General features: G+C 40.7%; 2 protein-coding genes across 2 annotated transcripts in view; both read left to right on the top strand.

The window, feature by feature from the left end:
• The first annotated feature begins 39 nt into the window (after positions 1 to 39).
• Positions 40 to 13824, top strand: ankrd27 (ankyrin repeat domain 27 (VPS9 domain)). The gene is made up of 28 exons (XM_025056166.1): positions 40 to 1587; positions 2741 to 2863; positions 3928 to 4038; positions 4243 to 4551; positions 4875 to 4934; positions 5349 to 5402; positions 5639 to 5704; positions 6122 to 6198; positions 6285 to 6406; positions 7386 to 7464; positions 7648 to 7780; positions 7882 to 7972; positions 8522 to 8645; positions 8944 to 9026; positions 9113 to 9228; positions 9337 to 9429; positions 9517 to 9714; positions 10202 to 10261; positions 10391 to 10507; positions 10635 to 10679; positions 10756 to 10872; positions 10964 to 11158; positions 11385 to 11504; positions 11666 to 11839; positions 11983 to 12076; positions 12206 to 12284; positions 12378 to 12441; positions 12641 to 13824. The coding sequence occupies exons 1-28, from the start codon at positions 1558 to 1560 to the stop codon at positions 13244 to 13246; spliced, it is 3540 nt and encodes a 1179-aa protein (XP_024911934.1). The 5' UTR covers positions 40 to 1557; the 3' UTR covers positions 13247 to 13824.
• Positions 13825 to 18366: 4542 nt separating this feature from the next.
• tmed6 (transmembrane p24 trafficking protein 6) overlaps positions 18367 to 19088 on the top strand; it is a 6375-nt gene continuing 5653 nt past the window's right edge. The window contains exon 1 of the mRNA XM_008311617.3: positions 18367 to 18456. Within this exon, the coding sequence (XP_008309839.1) occupies positions 18367 to 18456 (90 nt within the window). The remainder of the gene's footprint in view (positions 18457 to 19088) is intronic.

Below are 19088 nucleotides of genomic sequence, written 5' to 3' on the forward strand. Positions count from 1 at the left end.
AAGGTAAAACGTCCATTTTTAATAGGTGTTGTTTCGGGCCATTTTCCTTGTTTATAGTTTAACATGCTAATACGTAAACGTTATATGATATATAATTTACGAGATTTGGTTGCCATTTATGCTAAAGCTAGCTGCTACATATGTTTGTGGGGGTGGTATGATGCTGCTGTTTGTGGCTAGCAGGCGATTTTTATTACAAAATGTTCGGGAGTCATTAAGTCTGATATTGAGTCTCATATCAGAATTCTGACCGGTCTCTCAGTGGCTAACGTAAGTTAGCATTCAATTTAGCCTTAAGTACACAGTTGTCACCTGTGATGCAAAGCACGAAATTGCCTTTTACCTGAAATCTCTTGTTCAAACGTTTCTAAAACATGTCATCATTAACAAAGAATAACATAACGCTTGAGTTGAGAGTGACGCGATTGAAGAACCCAGTTACGCCATGCAATAAAATGTATCTCGTCAGTCGACAGTTCATTTCATTGTTTACTCGTGAATATATTAAGACAAACAACCAACCCAACTTTAAATTAATTTAGATTCTTCGATTAAACGAGGACACACCAAAAGAACATTGAGAGCTAGGTCTTGAACCTGTGAACTTCATGTTGTCAGTTTTTATGTCAGTGGCAGGATTCTTTTTTATTATTATTATTATTATTAGTAGGTATTTAGTAAGTAGAGATATGGTCAGTCTGATGTGATGGTCACTTTAAAAGCCTAGCTTGTAGCGTTGGTTTTAGCTTTTAGCTTTTGAGAGGTTGTATTGATCCAATAAAACCAGAAGCGGTGTCATCTTATATCCCCTTGTCCATTTGCTCCCCTCAGTCTGCCTGCTACGCTATAGTTTAACATAAAGGTTATTTCTGCATTAAATGTATTTTGTAATAATACATTCTAAAAAAGCTTATGGTCATTTTTTTGTTATTTTAGCAGCTCCTTTAGCATCTCTGAGATAAACTGACTGTCAGCATCTGTGCACCGGTTGTTGTCATTCTTTTGTCTGTACAGCAGCCACCGCTTTAATAATTCACTGTAGGTCTACATGGCTGATAAATCGTTAAAGATGGCCTTTTCCTAGCATTGTAGTCACATTTTGCAACAGGTGTAAGATCTTAAATGCAATAATTAAAGCAGACATATTACAGATGCTACAGCAAGATAATGTTGAGTGTTGTCGTTCAGTGCTAGCTTTTTCAGGGTTTGATGTGGAATAATTATTAATGTACATTTATCTGCACAGTGATATTTGTTTGTTTTTGCTGCTGGATTCTTCTGACTCTCACACTCAAATCAGCTCCCACTGAGACATTAGCCCATCGACTCTTAACGTTGTATTGTAATGAACCTTGTGTGTTAGCCTCCAAGGCATGGACATTCTTTTACACCCCTGAATAAGTTGGCAGGTCACAAGGACTTTAAAAGTCACGTGATTCATTCCATGCAGTTTCATCCCAGCTGAGCAGCGTGTCATGAGGCTGCAGCAGAGAACTGCTGGCTTCTCTGCCTCTTCCACTCAACCTCCAGTCTTAGTTCTTTTAATGCTGCGGGAGAATGAGTCTGGTTGCTGAGCAGAGGAATGAGGTGAGCTGTAAACCTGTGGTGTGGAATGGGTCACAGTATTTAAAAAAAAAAAATTGTTTTTGAGTTAAATGTGTGAACAGAGAACTTGTTTTTCCATGTATAAATTTAGCAGCTAGTTTTTTTCTGGCTACAAGTATGGTGTAAAGATCCCAGATCGGAGGCAGTATTCACAATCAATATGAGATTGTTAATTTACAGGTAGACGGTTGTTTTCCTGTTGATGGTTTTATAGATTAATTTTAAATACATTTCTATGAGTTTTCTATGCCCCAAATCTTATCATTTCATTAATTTTTTTTACTCTCAACTGTTCCACAAAATATTGGATTCATTTTGTTCATTTTCACACAGTAAACAAGCCTTTGTCTGCATTTAACAATCAGAGGAATTAGTTTTAAAACAATAAGACTACCCACTAATCCCCCCTTAAAAAAAGAAAAGGTCATTTCCTTTAAACTGTTTTTTATTTTAATGGTTTTAGTCCAGGAGCCATTCTTTAAAAAAAAGAAGCCTTGTGATTTTTGGGCTTGGTGAAATGAGTCTATTCTTGGCAGTTTAGTGGCAGATGGGGACAGTTTTATATCAACATGCGGCTCCAGCCTCGTACTGTACATTCATCTTTAGGTATTCCAGTAAAAGTAAAAAAAAAAACACTATTTGCGGCAAGCTCTGAAATGTGAGCCTTAAAACTTCAGATTATGCTAACTAGAAATCAGAGCTCCAGAGACGGAAACAAATCACCTCTGTTGAGACGTTGTTTTCTTTTTTTATTTGCTGTAATCAAATTATTAATGCTGGATTTCCTCTCGTACTGTTCTGGACTGCAAATCAGCAAATAACTGTCATCATTTTCTCATTAATTTATTTAGAGTTAACGACGGGCGGGGCAGTTGGCATCTAAAATTTTGAATGATGTACGAAATGTTTGTCATTCTTTAATGTGATGAAAGTAATGTTTTAATAATATCTTCGAAATGTTTGTCATTCTTTAATGTGATAAAAGTAATGTTTTAATAATATCTTTACTATAACTTTTTTTTTTAAAGCTTACATGTTATTTGCTATAGCCCTGATACTCTGGTCTATTGAATTTTGTTTTCTGCATCACACATGATAAATGCTGTAATCATCACAATAATTCTTCTGTCTCAAGGATCTCGACTCCCAGCTCCTTATGGCTGTATATGATGAGAACATCCTAAAGAATCCGTTCTACTTGGCATTGGAGAAGCAGAGACCAGATCTGTGCAGCCGAGTGGCCGAAATCCACGGCATCGTGAGTAACTGACTTGCTGTCTAGAAAGTATGTGCATTGTTAGAATTGTTATGAAATAAGTTATGAAATTAAATTTGAACAACTAAGTTTGCCACTAACATGACAAAAATGGCAATGTACTAAAAATGCTTCAAACTGCTGTAAAGGCCCCTAAAATGTGCACCAACATGCATAATGTGTTAACAATGTCACAGTATCACAAATTGACAAGAAAATAGCATAACATGAAAAATATGACGTTTCAAAAACAATTCAAAAAAGCGATAATTGCATCTAGAATGTGTATCCATGTGTTGTTGTTTTTTTTGCTAAAAATGCAAATAAAATGGCAAAAGACGGCATAGGATATGACTTTTATGTAAAAAAAAAAAAAAAAAATGTATCACCCAGATGGGGATTAAAATGAAGTGTTATTGTCTGCCTTCATAGTACTCATAGTATTGTTTGGAGAAGTACAGTTGGAAAGTCGATGCATTACAAAAAGCTGTAATCAAAATAGTTTAGAAGCTGCTCATGAGAGTATATCATGTTGACCTTTCTGCCTTTAGGGTCAAAGAAATCAGTGTCGTTTTTGGATAAAGTGTTTTTTTTTCCATCAGAATTGTCATAAATGAGGAACTTCCTGCTGCTTCTCCTTTTCCATTCAGGGGATTTCTGTGTCCGGTCAGACACCAATAAGCAGTTGTTTATTTTATAGTTGGGATATTTTACCACTTTCTTACCAAACTTCCAAAAATACTCTGCTTTACTGCTTGCTCATGTATTTTTCTTGTGCTCAGAAGGCTTCTCATTTTCCCAAGATATGGGTGATTTAACATGACTAAGGTGCCTGATGAATACATTTTAACAGTGTGATGACCCTTGAATAATGCTCAACATGTGGTTGAGCTGAAGTGACATATCGGACTGTAAAATTAGGAGCTGTGACTCATCAGGACTCATACTTTTCACCTCCCTTCCTCTCTGTTTCTCAATAAACATATACATTTCATTTGAACTTTATCTTGGACTAAATGAGACAAATATATTTGTAAGAGTCATTCTTTCTTCACATCACCCTGCAGGTTCTTGTTCCCTCTTGTGGAAGTCTGACCGTCGACAGCTACTCTGACTCTCAGTTCGACAGCTATGTCTTACAGCCTGTGGAGAACGGATACCAGACTGTGGACGGAAAGGTTTGTCTCTGCTGAATCAACCAGATCAGCCGTAAAGCAATTTGTAAACAAATGTGTTTTGACACATCAGTAAAATATATTAGAACTGCTTCAGGGTTAGGGTTAGGTTGTTCACATTTCAAACTTGCCTCAGATGGAGGTTTTTTCACCGTACTGAATCCAACACTCTGCTGAATTTGTTTTTATTTCTCTCTTCTATCTCAGGATGTCAGGATCCAGGACAGGCAGGTCCTGCTTGGATCTGGCTTCCCAGCTCCATCATCGGTGCAGATCCTCTTTGAAGAAACCTTCTATAATGACCAGGAGCAAAGCTACAGCATTTTGTGCATCTCCCGGCCTGTAGAGATAGACACCTGCACGGCCGAGTTCAGCGTGCCGCAGCCTTACTGCCTGAAGAGTGTGGAGGACGTCAAAGAGTTCCTGGGCCGTCATGCTCTGAAACTGGACAAGTTCATTCAGAGCTTCTGTCAGAGCTTCAAGGAGCAGGAGAGGAAGGGACTCAGACACCACATAGTAAGAAAATCACATGGTCTCTCTTTATTTCTATGTCGTATCCCTCAGGGGCACAGATGGGATTTTTGAACTGGGGGACCAAGCTGTCAGAAATACCACTATACCATAACCATAACAATCTAAATATAAATATATACATATATATATTTATATTCCTATAGTTTTATTTATATTTATGTATTTTATATTTTTATATGGGTGCTGGATAGTTGGATGGGGTGTTTTGTTTGTCTGTGTTTAAGTTTAATTCCAGCACAAATCCTTCATATATATATATATAAAGCCCTCACCGATAACCTGACCAGTATCCTGTCTTCATCCAGGACTCTGTGAATGCTCTTTACACTAGATGTCTTCAGTGTCTTCTCAGAGACTCCCGTCTGGTAAGTACAAACCCTTCAAACCCACACATGACACCTGGCAGCATTCACTGTAGTATAGGGCCTCGATCAGCGACCTCGAACTCATAGTCCAGTAGTTTCAGAGGGAAGTGTGTCCGCTGAATGTTCCAGGTCTTGAACCTCTCGAACTCATAGTCCAGTAGTTTCAGAAGGAAGTGTGTCCGCTGACACCATGTTCCAGGTCTTGAACCCGTAATAGTTCTTCTAAATGAACAGTGATTCCACTGAACGTCGGCTAGCCTCGTGTCGACCCTCTGGATCCTAACATAATTACATGTGACATAACTTTACTCAACCTTAATTTTTTTTTCCTTTAGCTTTCTGCCTAACCATAGTGATAGACTAGGTTGCATCACGTGCCATGGTTTATAATTTTTTTTTTTCCTTTTTCGACAGAAACTTCTCACAAAGCAGGAGATGCAGATGACTTTACTGAAACAGGCTGTTGAGGTAACTCTCAAAGAGGAAGCATGTGACAAAGTGTTCATGTTTGTAATTGTGCACCATGAGAATGAAAGTGATGACTTTTGAGGAAGTGTGGCTCCATGAGTGTGTGTGGTCAGACCTGAGAGTGTTAAAGATGAGACACATTTACACTTCCTTAACCTGAGGTCTGTGCTCTGTTGCACTTTATTGTTGCTGCGTTGTTGCACCTAAACATTTCTTTTTCCCATTTTTTTCTCTAGATGTATGTTCATCATGGAATCCATGATTTCATTTTCAATTTTGTGGGAACACTTGAAGCCAGCCAGGTATCTATCATTTACCACATCCCCAACACTGATGTCACTCAAAGTAACTTTGTGCTGGGAGTAATTCGATTTCTAAAGCATAAAATCCCCCAAGAATGCATGAAACAACTCCAGTTACACATCATGTTATTCAAGAATTCAGAGGTTTTTTCCAAATTAGTTTCTTTTTCCTCCCATCCTGTGTTAGTGTCATCACAAAGTTGTAAAGATTCCATAAAAACAGATTTTTACATATTGGTTTAATGAGGAAATGTATGTATTGCGAGAAGGGGATTAGACTAATTATAATTGATCCTAAAAATATATATAATTTAGTGTTTGAGAAGAGCTACTGCTCCTTTGTGTTGACTGTATAAATATGAAGTAAAGTGTTTTTTATTTAAATGCACAGTGTTGATGTTGTCTGCATCTTTACAGGATGCTGCCTTTAATAAAACCACCAGAAGTCTGCAGGAGCTGCAGCTAAAAGACCTGGGAGTCAAACCTGAGTTCAGGTCAGTTCAGTATTGCTTCCTTTTTCTGACGTGACAGTACTTTTTCTGATGTGACAGTTTCTGATGTTTCTCCACTCTTCCGTCAGTACAAACTTGTCCAGAGCTAAAAGAGAGCTGAGTCAGCTCAACCAGCAGACGTCGCCGCTCCTCAAACTGCTCTGCCTGCGCAGAGTCACGTTGATGGCCACGCAGACACCCAGACACACAGGTACGCTGTTTAATTTGGTGTTTTTGAGAGATAATTGGTAGCAGTTTTTCCCATCTTTGTTTCCTAACTTAACTATTTTTTATTTTATAAATTATTTTAATATATTTTTTTGTAATCCTATCCAAGGAACTACAATTGTTACAAAAGCAACTTTCATGTTTTACCTGTTTCTCCAGCATATACTTGACACTGTATCAAAACTCTTATTTAATATATAAAACCAGGAGTGTTGAAAAGACACAGACACACACACACACACACACACTGTGCAAACTGAAATAAAAAGCTGCTTCTTCTGTTACCTGTGAATTGATTCTCCCAAATCTTTGCTTTGCTTTTCGTTTCTGTTATTGTTTTCTCTTCTTATTGACCTATCAGAGACACGGGCATTTACTTTGGATTAATTGAACAAGGAAAATTCTTTCCATTACTTTGTTGGTTTGTCGCCTCTCTGTATTTCCTCACTTACTATATCAGATTAGCGCAAAGCGCAGTAGCTCCTCTGTCAGCCTCTGGTGTGGTTATTAAACCACATCAACCTCACTGTCAGTGTGCAGACCAATATGAACAGCTGTTAATTAACGTGTCCCAGTGGCCATTTTCTCCAATTTGGTCTGAATTAAGTAAAAGCTTTGATGCCTTATCAGAGTGATGCAGCAGGCTGAATGGACAAACAACTGAACATGAAAACAAGTGAAATGAAAGTGATTTATTGTCATAGTGACACAGCACACCTCTGCCTTTAACCCGTCATCTTGGAGAGCAGGGGGCGGCCTGGGGAGCAGTGTGTAGGGAGGGCACCATACTCAGTGCATCTCAGTGGTGGCTGGTGGATTTGAACTTTCGACCTTTCGGACACAAGTCCACTTCCTTAAACACCAGGCCACCACTGCCCTAAACAACTGGTTCTTATTGTGGTTTTTTTTGTGTTATATTTTATCCTGACTGACTGTATTTTTGTCTGTGTGGTTCGTTACAGTCAATATTGAAGCCGTTAGTGCAGACGACCTACTTTCTGTCATCCTTTACCTGCTGGTGAAGACGGAAATCCCCAACTGGTGAGATAATGGTTCAGAAATTTGAACAATAGAGACTGGAAAGTTCCAGGAAAATTATATATAAAATATAAAAATATGTAATTCTATGTGAAATAGAAGGAGTAATGTTTAAAATAGGATGATAGGATCTCACTTGACTGACTCATATATTTCATTGACGTTGATGTCGATGTCTCCCTTCAGGATGGCCAACCTGAGCTACATCAAGAACTTCTGCTTCAGCCACTCCACCAAAGACGAGCTCAGCTACTGTTTGAGCACCTTCGAAGCAGCGGTCGAGTACATAAAGCTGGGGAAGCTGCAGGACTCGCACTCTGTAAGAGAAACAACACAGTACATATACATTCAAATGCACTGTTTGTAAATCAGAGCTTCATTATATCATTGTTCATGGGTGCCTTATTTCTGCTCCTTTAGGGCTCGGGCGAGCTGAACGACAAGGTGTTGTTCAAGGAGAGGATGAGGTCGTTGTCTCAGAGCGGTGCCACGCCCATCCACGTTCTGTTCGAATATATATATATATAAATATAAATAGTAAGGTTTCTGTCAAAGTTCTCCCAAACACTTTAGCAAGCACTGCTTTTCTGACATTTTCAGATATGCTAATGTTGCGAATGCTAATTGGCAAGTAATCACAGGAAATTTATTAACAACTCATGTGTGTGGTTTACATTGTGTTGTTTCACAAAATAGTTTCACATCAGTTCTGTCATTTAGATGTTTTTGTACAAATGGAAATGTTGTTTAATATTTGCACGTGTTGTTTTGCTCTCTCTGCCTTAAACCTCAATGAGATAATCAAGTCATGTGTCCAGTGAGAGAATGACACAGGGTTGGAATTGTGTTTCTCTAATCTGAATTATCTTGGTGTGTAAAATTTTATCTGTACATAAACAGTATTTTAAAGACTCCAGTTCTGTATCGCACTAAAACACAGAACTGTCACAGAAATGAATAATGTATCTCAGTCCCCCTACGACCGACGTCACTGAAATCATAGAAGTGATGACATCGTGATGAGATGATATTCCTTTGTATTTGTGCTTGTGTGTGATGCAGCACATAGCCAATGGAAATGAGTCGCAGATAGAACGTCTACTGTCTGAAGGGGAGATAGATGAGGACGTCAGGATGTGCCACCCACTCTGCTCATGTGACCTGTGTGATCTGCAGTTGTCCGGGTCAGAATCCGTGTCCTTTGCAATCATCAGGATTTTAACCTAAATATGAATTTATACAAAGCCTCAGTAATATCATCATTCTCCAGCTAACTGCTGTTAGCATTCACAATATTATCACAATTAACAGGAGTTTCCCTAATGTGATTTTTACTAAGGGCTCTTACTAGAAAACGGCTAAAGTGACTTAAATTTATGTAAAGATTTATGACTTTGTTAGGATACAGATTTTCTCTGACTGCTCAATCTTGAAAGAAACTGTTGGTTTCCTGTCTTATTTGTCACGGGCTGTAATTTACAGGCGACTAAACGACTCATCCATCGTCACACCGTTATCCAGGGATGATCGCGGTTACACTCCTCTGCACGTTGCTGCCATCTGTGGTGAGCAGCTGCTATTACAGTATTCCGATGGTTGAAAGGCGTGTTGTGGTGATGAGCTCTCATTAAGCTGTGTGTTTACTTGGCAGGTCAGGCCCAGTTGATTGATCTGCTGATGCGTAAAGGAGCAGCAGTCAATGCCACAGATTATCACGCCCTGACACCACTGCACCTCTCGTGCCAAAAAGGATATCAGGGAGTCACGGTAAACACTCTTTTTCTTTTTTTTTAATTAATTGAACATGGTAAACTTAAGATAAGACTCCACTACAAATTACATGAGGGACAATGAAACATTTCCTCTGTTTTGTAGCTGCTGCTGCTCTACTATAAAGCCAACACAGACGCTCAGGACAACAACGGCAATACACCACTGCACCTGGCCTGTATGTATGGACACGAAGATGTGAGTTACTGTCAAACAGTCTCTTATCTTCACATCTTTTCCATTCATTTCTCTGCCAGTGTCTGACTGTGTTTTGCGTCCTTTCAGTGTGTGAAGGCTCTGGTCTACTGCGACCTCCAGATTTGCCGCCTGGACATACAGAACGATAAAGGAGACACGGCCCTGCACATGGCCGCCAGGTGGGGCTATGAGGGAATCATCCAGGTGCTGCTGGAGAACGGAGCAAACATCAACATCCCCAACAAGAGCAAAGAGTCGCCGCTGCAGTGTGCGCTCAACTCCAAGGTCAGCAACATGGACACTGAAGAAAAAAAAACATTGACATTTTTCCAGAATTAAATTGGATTCTGTCTCTTTTAAATCTAGTTAAATTATTTATTGCATTATTACATCATCAGTTTTTTGCCTGGTGCCAGTATGATGTGTGTAATTGTCCTGCTATTTTTCACTCAACATTTTTTTACCTGCTTTAATCTTGACTTGCAGCAAGTCAGTAGCTCTTTGTGTAGACTCTGGACTGATCCGGAACTTCTTTTGTGTGTTGTTATCAGAGCCATAAGTATTTTGTAAACACTTTAATTCAGTCGCAGGGTTACAGAGTTTACGATTCATTTTTGGCAGCCATTATGATCATCTGCTCTTGTTTTCTGGAGGAGCAGCTGATCTGATGTGGGAGCTGATGGTGTTTTTTTTTCCAGACCCAGACTCCTTAAAATGAATCTTAGAACCTAATCTTTGGTTTGAACGTTCAAGTGCTGTTTTTCTCCTGCAGATTCTCGCTTTGTTGCAGTCGACTCAGAACGGCCGTCAACGAAGCAGCAGCCATGCTGACGTGAGTCTGAATTATATCTGCAACGAGTAAACTTTGACCCTTTTACCTTTTTGTACTGACATTTATGAGGGCTGTTCATTGCTTTATTATCGCATTGACATTTGTTTCTTCTTTTCCTCTTGCTCTCAGTCTCCTAGTTGTTCTCCTCTAGCCTCGGACTGTAGCAGCCGCCGCTCCTCGATCTCCAGCACCTCCTCACTGGGCTCAGAGACCAAAGTGGAAGGAGAAAGAGTTCGACACAGAGAGGTAGTGAAAGAACAACGGTGCAGGCGATTCACCTATTCACTTTAAAAACTCCCATCTTTGTTATCACAGTTTAAGACCAACTTTAAGTTCTGCTCCAAATCAGAATGTTGTTGTGTCTGTGCTGCAGGTGGAGAAGCTGCTCCGTGCCGTGGCAGATAATGACATAGAAATGGTGAGAAAACTATCAGGTTTAAGAAGCAAATGGATCAGATTGTACTTTCATACCTGTGTGTGTGTGTGTGTTCTAGGTTCGTTACCTGCTGGAGTGGATGGATGAGGAGGAGGAAGACGAAGGTGAACTTCGCCCTGAGGCATCGCTTTGCCATCCGCTGTGTCAGTGTCCAAATTGCGCTCCAACTCAGAAGGTCTCTGAGCTTCTACATTATACGTGACTGAACTATGATTGGTTTCTAATCACAACACCAACCGTGTCTTCGTCCACTTCTTGTCCTGCAGCTGTCCGTTCCGCCGGCTGGAACTCTCGGTGTCAACAGTTGTAACATTGATGGCTTCATGCCGCTGCACGTTGCTGCCCTGCACGGCCATGTGGTGCTGGCCACCCAGTTGATCCGCCATGGAGCCAACCTCAACGCACGCACCAACCAGAGCGCCACACCGCTTCACCTGGCCAGTCAGAACAGTCACATCCAGGTGGGATTAAAGAAATGTACATTCCTGCAGCTTCTGGTTTTAATATGTTTTTGCTGAAGTTAGTTTTGGACGTCCCCTTGTGGCCATTTTGTGTCATTCCCAAAGAGTTAAATTAGCTTTAAAAACAGGATTAATAAACCCTGAGGTTGCTGAAAGGAAGGAAGTAAAATGAAAAAGTCCCGCTTTTGTAAATATCCCACAAATGAAGTTTATTGTTTATTGTTAGGTGGTGAGGTTCCTGCTGGAGTGCAATGCCAAACTGAATAAGAAAGATCACTATGGAAACACACCTCTGATACTTGCCTGTCTCTGTGGAAACCTGGAAACAGTCACCATCTTACTACAGGTACACTTTAATTAACTAATAATTACCAAGTAGGTTCATAATTGGCATCTGCTTGACTTTAGTAAATGGCAGTGGGTTGCCAAATGCAGCTCCACAAAATGGTTTGGTCATTATGTGTGAACGTTGGCTCCACTTCATCAACAGTTAATTTGTTCTTGCAGAGCAATGCGCTTGTCAACATGGCCAATCTGCAGGGAAACACAGCTCTCCATGAGGCGGTGCGTGGAGGACACCAAGCACTGGTAGAGCTGCTGCTGAAGAGCGGGGCGTCACCAGGTCTCAGGAACAAAAGGCAGCGAACACCACTGGACTGTGCCTACGAGCTGGGCGGCAAGGTGCTCCCCAAAAACATAGTAGAGGGTCAGGGAGGTCAGGGGAGGCTGCAGGACTACTTACGTTTAAAAAAAAATACATTAGCTTTCATCAGTAATCTACTGTAGATAATCACAGTACCAACAAGTCTCTCTTTTCTCTGCAGAACACTGAGATCCTAAGGGCTCTGCAGAAAGCATCTGGACTCTCTCCTGATGCTGAACCAATCAAACTGCTGTCTGTTCCCAAAGGAGCTCTTGGTATAATTAACAAATATGCCTAAAGAAAAAAAACATTTTAAAGCTACGTATTTGCACTAAACTGTCATATTGATGTAATGTTTCATCACTAAATAATCAGCGTTTGTTTCTGTTGTATTTTCGCTGCAGCTCATTCATTTGTGCAGCGGCTGAGGCTACAGGATAATGCTAACAGCAGGAGACAGAAACTGGCTCAGTCCATCAGCAGGTAAACTGCTTGTGTTTGTGCAGATTTTAGATTTGCTAAAAAAAAACTGGCCTCCCCATAATCTGTATGAAAAAGTCGGCTGATTATTTTCAGGATCCAGCAGATGAAAAAATGTTCCTCCAGTCCTCCTCCCAGGTCTTCACCTCCTCTGAACAAGGTATTTTTGCTCATCAGCCTTTGACTCCCCAGTGTGGCATTCAGACAGATGGCCAATCAAATGGTTTTAATTGATGATCTCTTTTTATCCTGTGGCCCCACAAACCCCACTCTTTAATTCTGTATTTATTCAATAGTTTAACATTATGTGACTATCCCAGAAAGCTGAATGTGTGAAGGTGAAGTTGACCTCTTCACAGGCCAGTCCAGAAAGGAGAAGACTCAGGCGAGGGGAGACGTTGGAGGTCAGTTGCCCTTCAGCAGCAATCGGTGTTGGAACTCTACGAGGAGAGCGCCCCCTGGTGCGCTGTCACACCCTGGACTCTGCAGAACATCCGTCAAACAGCCTGGAGCCTACGTCGTCTTCTGACCCCAATGAATTAAGTGAGAAGGAGAGCGAGCCCAGTGACGACTCACCCACCACCAGAATGAATGATGACCCTATGTCAGCAGCAGGGGACCAGGCGTCCACCGTCGTCCAGGATGTACACTCCATTGACGTGTCCAGCTGCAGCACAGGTAGCGAAACGTCACCTTCTCCACCTTTCAATGCATCGTCACACTCTGATAATTTTGCGGAAGCTTCTTCCTCTCACGTCCAACTGAACCACTCGTCCTCAAACACATCCAATGACCAGAACATCCAACCTGTGAACGGAACATTATCGGAGCCTTCAGACGTTCCTACTCCACCTCATGTGGATGCAGATCCCTCAGACTCAGAAGGTAAAGATGGAAACTCCAATTTTACGGTTTCCGCTGACCTCCACTGTTTAGAGACGTCTGGTTCAGATGGAGTCAAGTAGCTGCTGGTCACAACTACAAACATTTACACAGATTTAACCGGGTTTTAAAATCATGTTTTCACGTTGGTTTTGTGCCACACTTAGTATAAATGTTTGGTGGCTGTGCTCGTATTTCAACCAGAATGTCAGGAGCTCGAACACAGACTCCCTCTCCTGGTGTCTGTGACCTGCAGCATGTACAGGGTTGTGGTAGAAGACTTGCGCCAAATGTTCAGTTATTAACTATCAAGAACTATTTAGATACAAATCATGGACTAACAATTACTAGACAGAAGCTCATTTATACAACCATAAAACTGCAGTGTAACAACACAGGTTTTCAACAGCACTGCCCACAGGTCAGTGACACTGACCTGTGTGAACTGGCACTGACTTTTCAACAGTCATCAGTTATACTGCACAAATGTTAGTGTAATAAGTGGAAGGAAAAAAATGCACACTTGCTTTTGATTGGATCTGATACACAACACAATATTACTATCATTTTTACTCATCAGTCCCAGTGACTGATGAGTAAAAATCAGTCACTGATGCAATATGTTTGCAGTGTTGTACATTTTAATTTAATTTTTCTCAACATCAACATGTTGAGTACAGTTGTTTTTAATTTAATTTTTTTTTTTTTTTAACATCAACATGTTGAGTACGGTTGCGTTAGTCCTGTGCACAGATCAGTTGTGACATTTCATTTGATATGGAAATGTGTTACAAAGTTAACATCTTGTAGCTGTGATGTCATCATACATAAGGTTTTCTCTCTACTGAGACCTCTCCACTCCAGTATCTCCTCTTCCTCCTTTTCATCGTCTCCTCGTCTCCTCTCTCCTCTCCCGAGCCTAGACATAAAAGGGATGGAAACTAACTTGGTGTTAGATTCATGATTTAATTTAATATCACTGTCACTTGAATCGTCAGTGTTCAATCCTACCGTTAAGATGTTTAAACATCTCCCCCCAAACACAAACACCGATTCGTGCTTAAATCATACTCACATTTTCACATTTGATATTGGTATGTGTCTTGTGTTCAGAGAGGTTTAGCTTCTGCGGAATGATTTGTAGACATAGTTTAACAGGAAGAACAATAAGTTAAAAAAAAATAATAAAAAACTGTAATTACTGTCATTTTCCCCCATTGTTTTAAGACGACTTGCAGCAAATAAACAAAATAATTTCTTTTCTGCTGCTGCTGCTGCTGCTGACTGTTAAGGCATCACATCAGTCCTTTTGTAACAATGTAAATTTTTATATTGTCATGTTACTCGGCCTTTAATAGATTTGTAGAAAAATCATTTTATGTAGGGTCAGGGAAATTTCAACACAATTGTCCTTGAGAAGCTACTGAGAGTCGAGCCTTTAAATCTAAATATTGTGATGTAGTTTTAGACATTTATGATTCAACGTATTTATTGAAAGATAGAGGGTTTAGTCTTAAGAAAATTGAATTTTCCAACATTGAATGTTCTTTTTGTGGGTTACACAACAATCTTGCTACAATTTTGCATGTTCATGAAAAAAAGTCACAAACGCAAAAACTTCTCAATCCCCGTTTCTTATCACTTGTAATGAATTCATAAATTAGCTGCCGTGATATACAGCTTACCACAATAGCTATAAATATCTCAGTTTGAGACTGGAAAAAGTCACAGATCCTTTTTAGTTGAAGTTTTTCTTCAATTTTTCTTCTATTTTCTTTAATGGTGTTTTGAACTTAAAGCTTAAAAATCAGTGGTAATTTAAAAACATATTCTTAACTTTAGAGTATTACATTTAAAAATCTACAGTATGTTGCAGATGTTAATGTATGATTTTTATCAATGGAGGAAACAAATTTCAGTTCATTCATTCAATGCAATTCATTACAAGTCACTGCAAGATGATTTTTCCGTCTTTTTGTAATTAAAAAACAATGCTTTGAATTTGAAAATCTAACCATGAGCTTTACAAGCCTGGAAAAGTCGGAGTATATTTCAGTGCTGTGGAAAATATCGCTTCTAAGAATGAATGAATGTTAATAATTAAAAAGTTGTTCCATTTAATTCACCACTTGTGTCTAGAGCAGAGGGATGAGATTGTGCTGTTTTTACACCAGTCTTTCACAGTGTAGAATTCAAACACACATTAGTGTTTTGTTAACAACCTATTCATGTTGCGTGGTACATGCAATAATATCCTGAGCACATTGAAACTGCCGGGCTGCTTCAGTAAATGTCAGACATGACTGGACATTCAGAACTACTGTATGTAAGACGCAATGTTGTCACTTTTTTACTGTATGTAAGACGCAATGTTGTCACTTATTGATTTATTTCGAATTGATTATTTTTTTATTTTCATATTTTTGGGATTCTGTGACCTAGAGCAATAGCACTTAGGGTAATTGTTGAAAATGGCTGAAATTCTCAATATTACAATTATGTCACTGTATATGTTTGGCTGCAGACAGTGTCAGGAGAGGTGGATGTTTTAGATGTAAATGACCTTAACACCTCATTCTCCCTCTCTTTCTCTCTCTGCTGTCACTTTCACTCCCACAAACAGCGTCGCTTTTTTAAAGCCTTAATCGTTTCTCTGACTTTGCCTGTTTTGGATGTTTCAGGATGATGTGGATGTGCCTTATTTAATTCACTCTCAAATATCTGAGAATAAAGCAATGGTTAATGTTTTTTTTTAACCTGGAGAAACTTGTTTTTCAGACATTTGTTTTTACTTGATGTGCATAGGTCATGTGACTTAAGGACGTCGCCTTGTACCTTTTCCGTGGGGTACACTCTCTGTGTACAGTTGCCCTAAACCTCATCAGGAAGGTTGTTCCAGGTCTGATCCAGTGGACGGAGCAGCATCAGGTGGAGAAGATGGAAGGATTCCTCTGTGGTGTGTCGATAATTATAGTAGATCTTTGTGTTTTGTTCTCATTAGTTTGTGTCTGAACAGGCCATTACTCGGAATAAGTTCACAGTTCATTTTATTTCAAACAAGTTGCAATCTCACAATGAAAACAGCCCTCACATATGACTTTCACACAGACAATCATCAGCACCCCCCCCCTCCCCCCCACCCGTTGGATTCAGTTCTGTTCAGAACCACTGCACTCCCAATGAAAGGGCCCTGTTTTTTATTGCATCACTAAAATCAGAACCAAGGTTGCACCTTCCAGGATCACCAGCCATGAGCGTCACTCAATGCACTTCACCTTGCTTTTCCTCGCACTGCTCATAATGTTCTAAATTTTGGGGGGCACATTTTCGGCTGATTCAACCACCCATCGTCGCAGGAGGAAAACCCCAAGTCTTTTTCGGGTTCCTTCTGTGGCCCCACCTCTCTGGTTCCAATTATATATTTGGGTATGTGAACAGAACCATGCTGGTGTGAATGCATTTTAGTGACTCATCCTGGTATCAGGGTTGTGTACAGGCACTGACTACACATCATCATCTTCTCTGTTGTCATTGAAGTCCATGTTCTTGGTCTCACCAAGCATTAAGTATTATGTGTGTTTGTGGTTATTTTACAAGGACATTTTTATAAATTATATGATATAAATGTATCTGCAATGCCTTTGAAGTTACTCCCACTACTGCAGGTACTGTAACTCTGGAGTTTCCCACCAGTCTCTTAAACCTGAAGAGGTGGTAAGAAACTCAGGCAAGGCCAGTTGCCTGACTCTGTCCACAAGTCCGAATTACACCGCACTACATGTAAGACCAGGCGTTCTCAGATATTTTAATTTTACATGTTTTAGAAATGGGTGGGTCCCTCAGGATGTCATCAGTCTTCTTGTGGGCCTCGACACCTGCCTTTCTTTTCAAGGCCATGTAATAAACATCCAACAGCCCAGAAGCCCTAAGGTCCTCAATCTTCCTTTTTTTGTGCTCATAAATTTGCTTATCTTTTTCTAGGTGGTAGTCCAGCGTCCAGTATTTGTTCCTCTTCTCCTCTTCCCTCTCTTTCTTGACTATGTTCTGACGTTCTCTCAAATGTTGATTACAACTCTCTACGTAGATCCTATCTTTTGCCTTTTTGAGGCGTTTCAGTTCATCTTCATTCTTCTCGGTCATCTCCATTCGTAGCATGTTCTCCATGAATTTCATGTTCTCCATCCTCTCCTCCTCCCTCCGCCTCCTCTCCTTGTTCATTATGACTTCATTAACTTTTAAAATATCCTCATGCTTGCGACGGTACTCCTCCCTCTTCCTCTTTTTGTCCATCAGCAATTGCATTCGTTTGGCCTCGTACTGTTCACGGTACCGTTGTCCCTCCAGCCTGTTCATCTCAACATGAAGCTTCTTCTTCTCCATGTTTTGCAGGATCTGCTCACCGATGCACTTTCGTCTCTCTATTCGGAATTCTCGTTGCCGCCTTTCTCTCTCATCAATGGCGTCCCAGAACTTTTTGTTTGTCAAATGGTCCAGTGCGTCCAGTTCCTTCTCTTTCTTCAAAAACTGTTCCTGAAGCAGTTTGTTTTCCTCAATCTTGGCCAAATTCAGAGTGCGGAACTTAGCTCCCTTGATTTCGCTGTTAAAGTTTCTGACATCGTATTCCTGCTCCATCCTCAAGTAGTGGGCCCGATCCAGTAAGCGCTGACGAATTTCCTCGGCCTCTTTCTCAGCCTCGGCCCGTAGCTGTTGACAGGTGTGTTCTCTCTCCAGCACATGCAGCCTCTTCGCTGCTTCAGCTTTCATTAGATCCTCATGAGTTGGAAGGACCTCGGAAGGTGGAGGACCTTTGGGGATCATGATATCACGGATTATCGTGTTGTGCCTGGTTTGTGTGATGAGTCGTTTGAACTCCTTGGCGTTGCCCTGTATGCAGCGTTGGTGCGTCTCGTATCTAGGGGGCATGAATGTGGACGCTTGTTGTATTTCTCCCAGAGCGGTAGGGGGCTTTTTGCGGCGGTAGTGGGCTTCAGGGCCACGTCTTGAAGTCATATATGTAGGTGCTGGCTTAATTTCCACTTCAGTGGTGGGAACCTGTGCGCGGCGTTGCCGTGTCTCTGGGCCACGCCTTGGAGCCATAAATGTGGACGCTGGTTTTAGGACACCTTTAGAGGCGGTGGGCTGTGTGCGGCGATGGTGTACGTCAGGACCACACCGAGAGTTTACAAATGTGGGTGCCTGCTTCATGCCCATTTTGGAGGTGGGGGCTTTTGTAGAGGATGGAGGAGCCTTAGGTATCCTGAGGTTTCGAATGATTGTGCTGTTGGTGGTTGCTGTAATGATTCGAATAAAATCTGGGGAGGGGACCTTTGGGTACTGATGGCCTCCCCTCGAGGTTATGGATATGCATTCTCGTCTCATGGTTATTGGGTAGTGTAGTCCTGACACTGAATGAAGTCAGGACAGAAATGGACAGTTCTATTTTTACTTAAATTATTATTTTTCTTTTTCTCATTCTTTGAGGTTTCACATCGGATTACATCAGTAATGTAGTATTACTGCATTTTTATACCTGTGTGTGTTTTTGGTGAATGTGTCGAGTTTGGAAAAAAAAAACCTCCAGATAAAGAAAACTTCACTTTGTGTTTTTTGGCAGCTGTTGCATCACTGCCTTATTCAGATTAATTCATCCATTATTTAATCCTCGTCCATTTTGGACCATCTTCTGGTTCTTGATCGTAGCCACTTCTACGACCTTAGCCCGTGTCGTATCCTGACGACATCATCGTATTCCTTTGATCATTGAGGCAGGACCACACCTAAACACTTTCATCTAAATATGTGGTCATGTGATGATGTCATCATGTGGTGATCCCGTTTGAGGCCAGAGAGAAAAACAGTAAATAGTCTTTGGAATGTTTCTCTGCAGAGTATAGTGGTGTTGTCCTGGTCCTTGTCCCTGTCCTT

Source organism: Cynoglossus semilaevis, chromosome 6 (genome assembly GCF_000523025.1).
Source record: "Cynoglossus semilaevis isolate Cse_v1.0 chromosome 6, Cse_v1.0, whole genome shotgun sequence".
Classification (NCBI taxonomy): domain Eukaryota; kingdom Metazoa; phylum Chordata; class Actinopteri; order Pleuronectiformes; family Cynoglossidae; genus Cynoglossus; species Cynoglossus semilaevis.